Source organism: Carcharodon carcharias, chromosome 9 (assembly GCF_017639515.1).
Source record: "Carcharodon carcharias isolate sCarCar2 chromosome 9, sCarCar2.pri, whole genome shotgun sequence".
NCBI lineage: Eukaryota > Metazoa > Chordata > Chondrichthyes > Lamniformes > Lamnidae > Carcharodon > Carcharodon carcharias.
Window position 1 is genome coordinate 145,220,730 of NC_054475.1, and position 15,447 is coordinate 145,236,176.

General features: G+C 43.1%; 1 protein-coding gene across 4 annotated transcripts in view; it reads right to left on the minus strand.

Moving 5' to 3' along the window:
* The window catches only part of LOC121281799 (serine/threonine-protein kinase PAK 3), a 244,693-nt gene that overhangs the window by 18,243 nt on the left and 211,003 nt on the right, over positions 1-15,447 (minus strand). For all 4 annotated transcript variants that reach the window (XM_041194794.1, XM_041194797.1, XM_041194793.1 and 1 more), the window contains 3 exons: positions 12,503-12,551; positions 9,372-9,484; positions 7,190-7,307 (listed from right to left, as the gene is read on the minus strand). In XM_041194794.1, the coding sequence (XP_041050728.1) occupies positions 7,190-7,307; positions 9,372-9,484; positions 12,503-12,551 (280 nt within the window). The remainder of the gene's footprint in view (positions 1-7,189; positions 7,308-9,371; positions 9,485-12,502; positions 12,552-15,447) is intronic.

The window sequence follows — 15,447 nt, forward strand, 5'->3', positions numbered from 1 at the left end:
AAACTCCTTCCCATCACTTAACAGGAAGCCAGTGCATGGCCAAGAGCTACCAGGTCTTCGCTGGCCAGGAGTGCACTCTGCTTTCTTCCCCATTCCAGGTAGGAAATGGACCAGCACTATTTGAATTAAAACAGGAAATGCTGGAAAAACCCAGCAGGTCTGGCAGCATCTGAATGTTTGAATGTTGCCTGTGAATGACAATATCCTGGACCAGAACCTTAGGCCAGCAAGTGGTTTTCGGAAGGCAGCACCTCCAATAGTGCAGTCATGCCTCAATGAAATGTCTGCCTAGATTATGTTATCAAGTCCTGAATTAGGACTTGAACCTATGAGCTTCTGGGGAATGCTGCCACCGAACCAATGCTAACACTTTGGACAAAGAAACTAGAACTATAGCTGCAGCATTTGCTGTTCTAACAGATGTAACTTAGGCCCAACTTCAGGTGATTCAAAGTAGGTTCAAGTTTGAGACATTCATAGAATTTGTAGGCACAGAAGGAGGTCATCCAGTCCATCACAGGCTTCTTTTACAGGCTATTATGGCTTCAGTCTTAAACAAAAAGAAAAAATGCTGGAAAAACACAGCAGGTCTGGCAGCGTCTGTGGGGAGAGAAACAGAGTTAACATTTCGAGTCCGTATGACTCCTCTTCAGCTGGCTTCTGTCTTACTACTGTTTCGAGTAAGGCACTCTGAGCTCAAACCCATTGCTTAAAAACACAACACATTAGCTCTCTCTCCCTTCATCCTTTGGTGATAAGTTTAAGTTTGTATCCTCTAGTTACCAAATCACAAACCAATGGGAATAGATTAATTGATAATCAAAATCATATTCGGAATGGTGGGGGAAGGTGACAGATGCTCACTCTACACAGGTGTCTTTTTTTAAAAAAAAACACCAAGATTCATCATACTCAAACAGCCATCAGATTTTATGATGAGATCATGCTCTATTTCTCTTCACAAACTGACCATTGAAGTATTCGGACATTGGTCAGGTCTCTAAGAATTATTACATTCCCACTATACTGGTTTCTTAAAGGGACATGGCTGACCGGCCTTTACTGAATGAATCCAATCCAATTCCAAATGTCACAATGTCACTTGTTTGTAGAACCATCAGAACTGAGATGATACACAGTTCACTGGCTGTTCTGGAACAAAGATTGTGGCTCTTTAAAATAAGACAATATCCGAAGACTGGGAACCCTGAAGAATGCAATTGTAGCTTATGAAAGAAACAATTCGGGGGAAATGGTTAAAAAAAGAATCATTCTTCACTAACCCCCCAACCCCGCCCAACTCCCACACCAGCCCCACCCCAATAAACAGGGCATTTTGTATTCAGCACATTTTCCTTATTCCTACTCTTCTCTTTTGTCAAAAGTTTAACAGATGAGTCATCTTTTAGCCACAAGGTGGTGCCAGATCTCAAATTGATACCACTGCAATTCTGGGAAATAATGATTTTTCACTAGGTTGGCACATAAACTGACGAGTCACAAAATAAGAATTGTTTTCAACGTCTAATTTTGCTGGTTGCTATGTGTGCTCTGCTATTCTGTAAATTAGTAAAGCACACTGCACCTTGTGATACACATGAACAAAGTTGAGGTTCATGGAAATGGAGTCAGCTTGGATATAAAATTTGGCTTAATGAGAGAAAACAGCAGCAAATGGCCACTTTTCAGATTGGGGGATTGTAGACGTTGGTGTTTCCCAAAACTCAGTGCTAGGACCACTACTTTTTTTTGATATACAGTAAATAAATGACTTAGATATCTGAATACAGAGTCAAATTTCAAAATTTGTTGATGATACCAAACTTGGAGGAGTGGCAAACAGCGAGAATGATACAAATCGACTGCAAAACGACACAGGCTAGCAGAATGAGTTGATGAAATTCAATAGAGAGCTGTGAGGTGATACATTCTGGCCGGAGTATAGGGAGCGGCAATATAAGCTTAAGGGCACAATTCTTAAGATTGTGCAGGGATAATAGGGACATGGGGATGCATGTGCATAGATCTTTGAAAGTGGCAGGACATATTGAGAGATTGGTGAGCAAAGCAGGTAGGACCTTGGGCTTCATAACTAGAGGCATTAAGTACAAAAGCAGGGAAATTACGCTGAACCTTTATAAAGCACTGGTTAGGCCCCAACTAGAGTACTGCAATTAGTTCTGGTCACTGCACTTTAGGAAAGATGTGATGGTCTTTGAGTGGGTGCAGAAGAGAATTACCAGAATGGATTCAGGAATGAGGGACTTTAACAACAAAGTTAAGTTGGAGGAGCTGGGGTTGTTCTTGGGACAAAGGAGATTGAGAGGAAATTTGGTAGGAGGTGTACAAGGTCATGACAGGTTCAGATAAGGTAAACAAAACAATAAAAAAGCATAACAAAAACAGAATTACCTGGAAAAACTCAGCAGGTCCGGCAGCATCGGCGGAGAAGAAAAGAGTTGACGTTTCGAGTCCTCATGTAAAAAAGCATTCCTATTAGCTGATGGCGCAAGGACTAAGGACACAGACTTAAGGTTTTGAGCAAGTGATGCAGGGGGAAGTGAGCAGTAACACAGTGAGCAGTGATGACCTGAATCTCTATCTACGAGGGTGGCGGAATTAGAGATGATCAATCACTTCAAAAGGAAACTGAAGGGGAATTTCAAGGAAATAAACCTGCAGGGCACAGGGGGATAGTGCAGCGGAATGGAAGTGTCGAGGTTTCTCCATGGAGACTTGGCATAGACACAATCAACTGAATGGCCTCCTTCTGTGCCTTAATGACTCAATCACTCTGTACAAATCTCAAATCTGGGATAAAAAAAAAACGATTATCATTTGACAATGACTAGAGTTGTTGCAAAAACCCCCTGCGTTCACTAATGTCCTCAGGGGAATGAAACCTGCTGTCCTTACACAGGTCTGGCCACTATGTGACTTCAGATGCACAGCAATGTGGTTGATTCTTAACTGCCCTCTGGAATGACCATTCAGTTGTATTCAAGAATCAATTGACTACCAACTTCTCAAGGGCAATAAGTTCTGGCCTTGCCAGCAATGCTTGTACCCCTTGAATTAGTAAAAAAAATGCAGTCTGAATTACACAGATAGGTCATGGCACAGAATGCAGTCATTCATCCCATCCTGAGTGCACCGGCTTCCTGAATGTGCAATTCAGTGCCATTCCCCTGCCTTCTCCCTGTAACTTTGTACATTCTTCCTCTTCAGATAACAGTCTAATTCTAAGATAAAAAAAATAATATCACCAACTTTAACACCTATGTGTTCTTTTGTTCTATTGTTGTTGACATCTTTTGATGATCTGCTTCTATCACTGCTTGTTTGTCCCTACAACCACACCCCCCCTCCACCTCTCTCTCTCTCCGCCCCACACACACACCTTAAACCAGCTTATATTTCAACTCTTTCTTGGACTCGAACTCAAGTTCTGTCGAAGGGTCATGAGGACTCGAAACATCAACTCTTCTTCTCCGCCGATGCTGCCAGACCTGCTGAGTTTTTCCAGGTAATTCTGTTTTTGTAACAGTCTAATTCTGTTTGAAAGCCATGATTGAATCTACCTCCATTACATTCTTAGACAGCGTAATCTAGATTTTAACCACTCGCGGCATGAAAATGCTTTTCCTCATGTTGCTATTGCTTCTTTTGCCAATTATTTTAAATCTATGCCCTCTCATTCTCTACCCTTTCATGAGTGGGAATAGTTACTCCCCATCTACTCTGTCAGGACACCTCAACTTTGAGCTGAGAAAGCTTGGTTTTTTTCATTGTTCCTTGCTCTTCCTGGATCTAAGTGCAACTAAAAAAAATCAGAAAGGATCCCCTGCATTCATAGTGTGAGAGATCACAATTGCGATGTTCTTCATCTGAAGACTGAACACTGATTGGATCTCTTACTTTAGAAACAAAAATATGAGGAATGTTCTCAAAAATGTTTTGGTGCGAGATGGTGGTCTGTATCTGTGGCTGACTGGCAACTTTAACTTCACCACTTGGATTTATGTAATGTCGACGGTCTCTTTAAATTGCAAGTTACTGTACAATTTAGACAGATTGAATTTAATAGCTGCATTAAGCACAGTCCTAATTAGTCATGTGTCACTGTAAGGTCAGGACTGTTTTTGTATTTAACAAAACATAATGGGGCTCTTTGTGTTGTGCAGGCTAATTCAAGGAACACCTATTTTAGGAGCGGTTCATTATCACTGCATCTGAGTTCTGTTACAATGTAAATCAAAAATTTTCCAGATTAACTAGTCTGAATAGGGCAGCAGGGTCATTTGAGACCTCAGGGGATGGTCGCCCCTGCACATTTGTGAGTCGCTCTAGGCCCAACTAAAAGCCCCATGCTCAGGGTTACGAGCCACGGCCAACGAGAGAACCAGCAAACTTGCAGTGGTGATGGCGAAGGAGCTAGAACCTCAAGGGACAGTGGTTGTTTAAAGGCAAAGGAACCTTTGCGAAGGGGGCTTGTGTTTCCTTTAAGCACACGAGGAAAATAAAGGCCATCACTTTTCCCTAGTTATATTGCTTACTGAAATTGAAAATGGGAAGCTTTTACATTGCAACTGAAGAGGAATGTGCAACGCTATGAGGCGTGGAGAAATGACTAGAGGACTTGCCCTTAGGCAGATCACTGCTACAACCGGACTGAAGCTGCAGTATTCCAGCTATAAGCTGTTAAAAATAATCTTTAAAGGAATATTCTTCAAGGCCAGGCTTCACAATGGCCTTCGTCTTAAATAAAATACAGACATGTTCTACCAAATTACAAAATTAAACAATTTTCATATCTCATCATAAGGTAAATGATCTTCTAATTGGGACCTTTATCTTTGCAGCATTAATTATGCAGTTAATAACACAAATCACTACTTTACCACATGCTTCACTCAACACCAACCAATGAAATTTTACTACTTTGGTTTTTAAACGTGGGGCGGGGCCCTTACTGGGTTCCCACCCTGATGGTTTAAGAGGGCCACCTGCCTGCGCGATCTCCCTGGAGGTGGCCAATGAAGAGAATGCCTTCCAGAGCTCTGACCAATTAAGGACAGCAGGAGGGCTCTGCAGGTGGGAGAGCCAATCACAGTGACCGAGGCTGTGGATGGGCGACAGCCCCACGGAAGAGGTGGGCGTCAACAATGTAGGAAAGAGGATGCCTCAAAATGGAGGCGCCCCCTGAAGACTTCAAATTAAGTAATTGCAGTTGCATGAAGCTGTGGCCCTCTGGAACCCATGGCTGTTTGTTAATGAAATGATAATTAAACACAATTGTGAAGTCTCAGATTCTACCAATCAAAGGTGGGTCTAGACACACCACTTCTTGTCCTCAGGTGATCATTTAGCGGACTCCTATTTCTTCCCAGCTATACTTCAAGTGGACCATAAACATCATCTGCACTAATATCTTCTTTTTAAAAAAAATTCATTCATGGGATGTGCCAGCATTTATTGCCCATCCCTAGTTGCCCTTGAGAAGGTGGTGGTGGGCCGCCTTCTTGAACCACTGCAGTCCATGTGGTGCAGGTACATAGCTCAGTGCCAAAGCCTTGCTTAATAACACTCCTGTGAAGCACCTTGAAACATTTGAAGATAAAGGTGCTATATAAATTGTTGTTGTGAATCAATTTGAAGTTTTAGAAAAAAGAAAATTATGTTAAATAGTCCCCAAGGCAACTGCGCTCTTGGGAAAGCTCACTTCCTTCCATGTCACCAAGGCAGTCATGCTCACTCAAACATGATGGTTAAGAATATTCTCATTACAGAATATGTGTAGTCAACAGTTTGGCAAAGCACCAAGGATTTTGCTGCATAATTAATTTTAATTACTTCAAGCAACTCAATTTCTTCTCAACATATTACTTAGCATCCACTGCCTCCTGACTGTAATTAAATATAATTCTGTGGCCTTTATCTGGGGCCTTACTGCAAAGGCTGCTGCTGCTCAAAGGAGGAAGCTTAAAACTTTGGTAATTTGCTGGGTCTTCATTTGAAAAATTACATTCTAAATTATGAATGAACTGAAACAAACTAGTGTTTCCTAAAGGAAGGAATTACTGGTGGTGTATGAGGGAATTTCAAATGGATACTTGGATTCAGGATGACGTGGGTTTAATTGCCTTCTCTTGCCCTGCATTTCCTATGTTCTTATGTAATAGCATGCATACAAATTAGGCAGAAATTAATGGTCGCAGCAGTGGCCCATCTATTAGCTAGAAAGCTGGTGGCAACACCACACTGGTCATTTCCGCGTACCCTGACAGGATTACACCTCAATCAGGAGCTCAGTCGCCTGCTGTCGGCAGCTCTTCCGTCCCAGCAGCCCCACCGGGATTGGTGGCCACTGCTGGGACTGCAAAGAGCCCGGGACCAGAAACAGCACTGGAGCCCTGAAGGAGAGGTAAGTGGGGTGGCCTAACCAGGCAGTCAGACAGGGTCCTTCCCGGCGCGGGAGCAGAGGTTGCCTTGCGGGGCTCAGTGGGGAGATTTCAGGAGGGGTGGGGAAAACTGTGGGGGAGATTTCAGCAGGGGCAGCCCTTGCTGCCTGCAGGGTCTTCCATGGGGCATAGGGTGCTTGATCAGGAGGGACCCGCCCCCCCCACCCCTACCATTGAGCTGGTAGGCAGGACATAGCTGGCGGCCTCCTCGTGTGGCATGCTTTACCCTCATCCTCCCTCCCTGCTGAACACCAGCAGCGATGTGATGAGGCCCATAAGTGACCCTTTATTGGCCACTCAAGGATCTCAATTGGTCTAGGAGTGAGAAGGCCATGCTTGACCTTCCGCACCCCTGACTTAATCAGGGCGACAAGAACCAACAGACTCTCCACTGTATGCATTCCCATCTGACTAAAGGCTCCTCCCACCACCAATCACCATCCCCTCTCCACTTTCATCTCCCTGTCCACTCCTGAGGGATTCTGCCCATTAAGCGCGCTCTTGTTTGCACTAAACACTGGAGTAAATTCAAGATGCTGTATTGCTTGTGTGTATTAGCAGATAGCAGCTCTGTCAGTCCGGTAAGTTTCCTTTTCTCAACTGTGATGAACTCTCTGTCCAATGGACTTTGCAACATATTTTCTTAAACTGCATAATCCTCAGCGGCTCCTCTGCAGCTAATTTGCTGAACATTTACAGTAAAGTGCGATGAACTAAATTGCACTTACCTCCCGGCACACTGCTGCTATCTGACCTTCATCCATACAGGTCTCTGTGACGACATCTGTCAAGGAACCTCCGGCCAGATATTCCATAACTACCCAGAGTTCATCCCCTACAAGGTAACTGACATAAAAACAGAATAGTAAGAAACTCAGCTTACCACTCAAAAAAATTTATTTAAAAGATAACTATAACCCAATCTCAGGGTGGCCCGAACTCACAAATAAAGTGTGAGAAGCAACAAGATCCAGCTTCGTGTCTCCATATTGAAAAAGCAGTTTGTCATCAAACAACATAGAGCTGAGGACAGTCACAATGGAGGGGAATTTATGGAGGCATTATTGCCAGCTGAAGAGTCGGCAAGAGACCCACTCCGCCTCCTCTGGGAAGGCGCACAATTATTAAGCGTAGTTAAGTGGCCACTGGGGGGGGTCTTCCCTGGATCAAGGATCCCAGGGGCGGAAATGTTGGCCAAGAGTTGCCAGTGAATCAGAGGCAGGCAGCCTTTTTGTTCACCGGCATCATCAGGGAAGCAGTGGCTGCTGTTGGAACAACAGCCACCAAAGGCACAGAGTCACAAAGCAACCCAGGCTAGAGGTAAGTCATAGTGAGAGGGGCTTCGAGGGGTGAAGGGTCCAGAGGTCTGTAGACAGGTCAGCAGCAAAAGGTAGGAGATGGTTCTCAGTGGGTCCCTTGATCAGGCATCGAGTACCTTGAAGGAGGGTCCCCAGCAGACGACAAGCGGTCTGCACAGTCTCTTTGCCATGATGCCCCCTGGTGACACACCCATTAATTGTCTGCTTAAGGACCTCAATGGGCGGTGGAGTGGGAAGTCGGATCATGGGCCTTCCCATCCTGGATTTAATTTTGGCAAAGACGGGGTGGGGTGCTCACACACGCCACTCACCCACTTGATTAAATGCCCTGCCCCACCTCCAAACAGACCATGAGAGAGGGCATAAAATTCAACCTAACTCCTCCCAGACATGAGCTCCCAATCTCAGGGTTAATGATTAGAGTGCGATGCACAAAAGCTTTTTGGCATTTCCCCCCTCTCTAAACATGGAAGAGTAATTGAAGAGCAATCTGATCCTGAAAATGACCATCTCAACCTTACTTCATCACAGCTGCATGGGCATCTCTTCAGGAATACTTGTGGATTAGTCAGGATTAGACTGCTAATGTGAACTAGTGTTCATTTCCTAGTTTCAAATCCTTCTAGAAAATGAGAAACCATAGCTTGGCTAATGTCAAACATCCATAGCCACTGAATACTGGTCTAGGTGGTAAGTGGGCTTCACATGCAGATATACCTTAAGCATTGTGTTCCGCTCTTGTAGATACCTGCATGATATTTTGCACAGGGCTGACCAATATTTCTATGAATAAAGTATAGGGTATTTCTGTGGGCCCCCTCCACCTTTGCCTAAACGTAGACTTTTGCGAGTTCCTTGTCCTTCCTCTTCTAGTGATAGAAATGAATTCACCCTGAAGTGACTTTTGTTGTTATTTTGCGATACACGTATTACTTTCTGGGCTCACCTGTCCAAATTCTCTCCTGCTGCCATCTGCAAGTTCTCCTCCAGGCCACACACCATCCCGGCTTGGGAAGATTTTCCTGGGTGGGACGGAAAAGTGGGCGAACCAGCAGGAAGTCTATTGTCCTTTGGCGGAAATTTCAGAGGGACCGGAAAATCCCAGCCCGTATCTCCGTTTCGTCACTGTCACTGGCTCAGAATTCTGGAAATTCCTTCCTAACAGGACTACCTGCACCACATGGACTGCAGTGGATCGAGTAGGTGGCTCAACATCACCTTCGCAAGGGCAATTAGGGATGGGTAGTAAAATGCTGGCCTAGTCAGTGATGCTCACACCCCGTGAAGGAATAAATAAAAACACATTCTCAGACGTGAGCCAAGTTATGCCAAAGGCTGCCAAAGCTCCACAATTGTCCTGGAGTCTCCAGGAATTAAAGATTAATCTGGACATTGCTGTGCGAGGAACATCAGAGGGCATATAAAACAAAAAACTGGTTTTCAATTCCTTTGACCAGATGCCTTTATTGGTTATAAATCCTAGAAACGGAGGGGGGGAAAGGATTGTTTGACCACTGGAGGTGGGAGCTGTGTAACAAAACGTCTAGGATTACATTCAGAGTTGACAAGCTGCGTGTTTATAAAGACTCACCTGTCTAAATAGTTCACAATATTTGCATTTTTATTTTCCCTCATGACAAGGATTTCATTTATAATCAGCTCCTTCTTGGGTTGTTGCTGTAGGTTCATCTGCTTGATTGCCACCTGTAATTCAATTTGGTTGAGGTCAGAGGTCAGTGAAATTGTGCCCTGATGAAATGTTTATGAGAAAGAAAAACTTACAGCACATTGGGTGGTTATACCCTTTGATGTGGTGCTGAGCCACACAGAACTTGGAAGGCCTCAGGTTTGATCTCTGCTGCACATTAATTCAGATGACTTTACCCAGAGTTGTGGTGCAGTATTAGAATTGGCTATGGGAAGGCAAAGTAAACTAAGATTCCTATTTTTGATTGCAATCCAGCAGTCTCAGCTGCAACGAGTGTATATGTGGATATCAGGTAAGAAGGGGATGGGGTTCAATTTCCCTGACACCTTCCACACTCAAGGTCAAATGGTCCAGCAGTAAAGCTGGACTTGGCGAACACACGAGGTATGCTCTGTTTTGGTAGAGATTCAGTCAATTCGCAAATGATGCGGCATGGGTACAGTTGTAATAAGAGCAATATTGAGGCTTGCACTTAGGATAAGTCTGCTATTGCTTTGTGTGTTATGTTAAGAAAGGTGGAACATGGGCCAAGGTTTTCTGGCTTCGCCATGGTGGGACCCGCCAAGGGGAATGCAACGGCCCAGCCAGTCCATTGGCTTTTGGTGGGACCAGATGATTTGTGGTGGTGGGTGGAGCTGGAAAATCCAACTTACAGTTTCTGTTTCATTTAGTTTTTTTTGTGAGTTTGGTGCCGGGAGTTCTGGAGAGCCTCCTAGCAAAAAGGTCAGGATTTCAGGATTTGTTTGTTTACAGGCATTTTTAATGAGGTTTTACAACCCTTGAAGTGACAAGGTGGGTTACAAAGGGTTTAGTAATTTAGTGATTTTGGGGAAAAAATACAAAGTAGAAAAAACTGTTCTATTGCCTAGCAACAGGGTTCCAGTGTCTCACAGAGACATAGGGAAAAACAGAAAAGAAGTTCAGACTGTGTATGTCAGAGAGGGAAGACAGGAATTCTAAGCTCTCTGATCAGAAATACTGCAAGGCTGCTTAGGGAACTTGTGTTTGTTCTGCAGTTGAAGTAATAGTGAGTTTAAGAGTGCAGTTTTGGGTGCCTCAGGGAGAGGTATCAGCTGGGGATCAAAAGCATCTAGTGAATGCTCAGAAACCTGTCAGAAGAAAACCTTTTGCAACTGGGCCAGCCCAAGCAATAAGCCTTGGTGTTAAGATAGTGGTAAATCTTCATTGGGTTTTTGTGTCTGTAAGGGTATTTCTGGGATAAAGGGAAAAGTCGGAGTTTGAATCATTTTCTTGCATTTGTATGGAGGCCTTTCCAACCTTTCTGTCTGGTGTAATACAGGCCATTTTTCTTGTTTAATAAATGTTTTATTCTTTATGTTAAAAGCTCATCAGTAAACTCTTGTGAATTTGTTCAGTAACTTTCTTCACTGTTTTCATCCGGCCAGGTTTCACCCTGGGATCTGACTTGTCCAGTATTATCAGCTGGGATTGTAACAATACCAATAATAAAACAACACCAACACCGACCCCCCCCACTCCCTGATGTTCAATAATTCCCATCAGGATAAAAGCCCCAGGGATAAAATGTCTCCGCTCTTCACTGTCAGATGGTGAATGTGCTGAACTGGAAATCAATTTAAATGCAATACAGTCAGACGGCTGTCAGCTCCAGAGTTCAAAATGTCAAACAAATGCCATGAATTTGCAAAGGACACAAAGCTCCTCAGAGAAATGTATGCAGAATGTTCTGGCAATTGATTAGAAGCAGCCTACAAATGCAAGTCAGCATAGAAGACGTGATAGAGTGGCACTGTGAGGGAAAATATTACTCATGTAATGAAGGCAGAGGGAGGACATCAGTCAGCCTCACTGACATTGAATGTTTATTCTAGATGCAAGTGTTAATGGATTGGGATAATTTATGAACATTTGGAAAATGTCCAAACATTGTTCCAATTTGGATCCCATCTGAGAAAACGGTGATGTACAATAATCACCAGACACTTTATCCGTTGTAGCGACACAGTGCAGATGTGATAGTTTTATAAGCCAAACAAAAGGTTTGCTTCCATGTTTGTTGAATGTAGGCAGCTAAAGGTGCACCTTGTAAAAGACAGAGGCAGTTAACATAAAACTCGTTCTGCTTTGTAACTTTGGATATTGTACAATGTTTGGAGTACTCCTTTCTGAAGATTTAGCAAAACTTTTGTATTAGGTTACACATCGGGGCAGAAATTAATGCTGCCAGCAGGTAAGTGTGTTGGCAGGTGGGTCATTTAATTGGGTAGGAGGGTGCCAGGTGGAGATCCTCCTGCTTTCCCATCTCCACATGATTAAGTACGGGACAGGAAGACTTGCTGATGGCCTCCCAGCCCAGACGCTAATGGAGGTCCTTGTTGGCAGTTAATGCCTAATTAAGGGACTCATCACACTTGTATTCAACCAATGACATGCGGAGTCACTACCACATGAGAAGCCCACAAACAAACCCTCATTGGGTTTGCTTGCTTGTCGCTTGTGGGAGTCGGGTCGGGTCGGGTCGGTTCAGTTCGGGCAGGTTCATTCAAAAGCACTCAGTGCCTGATTGATGGACCTAGCCTCGTGAAGCTGGCAGCTCTTGGGTGAAGGGTGGGCTTTCCGCCCCCAGGAACCTTAATTCCGGGAAAGGTTCAAAGGTGGCCACTAACACAGCAGGCCTTCCCTGGAGGGTTCTCACCAGCTCTCTAGCTGGAGGGCAAGACCCATATAACCTTGATTAAATTCCACCCAGTGTGTTTTGCAAGACTTTAGATTGAAGAAGGAAACCATAAAAACCATGTATGTTAACATAACAGACAGTGGTACATTAAACCCATTGGGTTATGGTATGTATCCTAGTGTCATGTGCTGTGTAGCATTGAGATACATTATACAGGAAGACAATTACACAAGCTTTAATACAATAGGCAATAATACAGGAAGACGATCACACTCCACAAATGTGAAATAAGCAGGATAAGGGCTCATTACTTGAACTAACATATTGAATGCAACTTGTATGGACGAGGACTTACCTCTTGTCCAGTGGCAATGTCTATTGCTGTGTATACTGTGCCTGATGCTCTAAAGAAATGAAGCAAAATGGGAATTATTTGTATGTTCATTACCAAAATTTCCTGTAGACATAACACAATTAGCAATGCTGCATATAGACTTTACCCTGTGAAGAACGGAGCAGCATTTTAAGTCCAGCATCAAACAAAATAACTAGCTCCAACTTACATAAGAACAAAGTGCAATACAAATGGAGTCTGGTTGGAACAATTCCTAAAGCTGCATTCATATTGAACCTACCAAATGCCACTGCATTACTAGTTATTACTAGTTATTACTAGGCAATAGGCTGAAACTCCAATTTTCTTGCCTAAATGTTCAGAAAGTTTAATCAGCATCACCCATACTGTCTCAATTTCTTTCTCGACTCTAGTTTTAATCCCAGATTGACACTGTACAGGACTACACTCAATGCATGTCCCAGAGCCTGCCATGTTAGCTGTTTGGGCAAGTTTATGCTGAAAAATTGAGGCCAAAACTTTAGTGAAGCAGAGGTTTTATACTAATTTAAAAAAATTGAAAGATTAAGTTAATTTGTGCCAGGAGGCATGATAAGGTCAGCATGAAATCAGTCATTCATTTGCATTTTACATGCAGAGAAATGTACAAAGCAGCTTGGAAGACAACATTGAGGAGGGGTTTTTATGTTTAAAATTACAGGGAAAATTGATAGAACGTCCCTATCATTACAACTTTACTTTAAGGTCAGACTTAAATATGGAATATTATTTCATATAAGTTTATATATATCAAAGATGATTTTCTGTAACACAAAGCTGAACATTACTTCAAAAGAGGGAGAGCTTTCTGTTCTCAAAGGGTTGAATATTCTTCAGACTTTGAATAAACAGGCATCAATCCATCCTTTAACAAGATTGCTACAGGAAAGGTACATTTTTCTAAGCATTTAATCAATGCTTATCTCAACCCTTTGCTCTATTTTATGAGTAGGAATTGACTCTGTCTTCTATCAATGAGATTTAAGGCATCAGCGTGAAAGGTTGCATTTTAAAAATAGAAATATTTTTTCTCCTCTCTCTGGACCATTCCAACCCATGCACAAACAAAGGTTTAGCTGAGGGGGTGGGGGGAGTTGGGGGGGTGATGGCTCAGCCAATACAATAGTAAAGAAATCTTGCTGTGATTTTATAAAGCCTTGGTGAGGCTGCATCTGGAGTATTGTGTGCAGTTTTGGTCTTCTTATCCAAGGAAAGATATACTTGCCATTGAGGGAGTGCTCACTAGGCCGAATTCCTGGATGGCAGGATTGTCCTATGAGGAGGAGTTGAGGAAATTTGACCTGTATTCTCTAAAGTTTAGAAGATTGAGGGGCGATTTCATTGAAACATTCAAAATTCTTACAAGGCTTGAAAAGCTTAGATGCAGGAAGGATGTTTCCACTGGCAGGGACAGTGGTCAGGGTGGGGTGGGGCAGTCAGCAGTGGTAGTCTAGAACCAGGGGACCCAACCTCAGATTAAGGGGTAGGCCATTTAGTACTGAGATGAGGAGTTTCTTCACTAAGAGGGTGGTAAATCTTTGGAATTCTCTACCCCAGAGGGCCGTGGAAGCTCAGTCAGTGTATGTTCAAGACAGAGCTCAATAGATTTCTAGATAGTAAAGACATCATGGGGTATGGGGATAGTGCAGGAAAATAGCATTGAGGAAGATGATCAGCAATGATCTAATTGAATGATGGAGCAGGCTTGAGGGTCACATGGCCTACGCCTGCTCCTATTTCCTATGTTCCATGTGGAAGTGCAGGGCAGAAGACTGGGATGTCCAACCTTCTCACAGATGCATGAATGGGATCAGAATTACAGGCAACTGGACACAAGTGGAACAAATTGCATAGAGTTAAGGCACAATTAATTAGGATTATAGATCATGTGTGCACAGGGGTGTGGGACACTTTTCTTTAACAAGAAAACTGTAACTAAATACAGTGAGAAAAGTAATGCTGAAGAGCAACAATTAAGCCGAGTATAGGGTCCACAGCTCAGCTCCGAGAATTGAGTGTTTAGCAATTGCTTACCAACCTAATGCTGGCATTACAAACTCCTGTAAATAAACCTGTGTCTTCTACAAATTGTACAATAACTTTAGTGATCAGGATCAAGTCAAATGATAACATGATCTGGGGTCTGTAGCAATAAGACTCTTCACTGTGTTTACTGAATGCTGTGTCCTTATATGTGGCACCATCTGTATATCCCCTATGCATCATAAGGCTATTTCAATATGCTGTACATTCAGTAGGTCTCACAAAGAGGTTCTGAGTCTTGTATGGTTGAACATTAAGTGTTCATTGATAATACATAACTATGTACATATATACAGGGTACGGCCCAAGCTGAGCCAACTCCTCACTTGCTTCTTCACAGGTCTCTGTCCAGTCCATAACTGACTCCAGTCTCAGGTCATGTGTGTCTTTACATCGCACTGTGGGCGGTACTGTTTCCCATTCCTACATTAACCCTTGCTATGCCAGATACCCTTATACACAGAACATAGCTTTCCAGTAGGATTCAATCAATTTCCTGCTGTTCCTTCTATCATAAAACATAAAATACACAACTACTATTTTGACCACTATTAATGGTTTACTTCACAAGTCAACAATCCCTGAACTTCATGATTGGCATATCTTGCTTTTAGGAGCTGGTATGTGTACGTACCGAACTGATAAGCTTATGGCTTCCCTCATTGACTGGAGAGAAAGAGAGATTGTCCTGCATCTTTCACTCTTCCAGAGCTCCTTATATCAAGAATTGGCTCATGGAGCTGCCAATAAAATCTACCATTTGAAATGAGGAACAGTCCCAATGGTTTTGGAGAGGTCTCATTAACATTGTCTATTTAGTTAATCTTTCTGCTCAGAATTTCTGAATAAAACCATTCCAACAT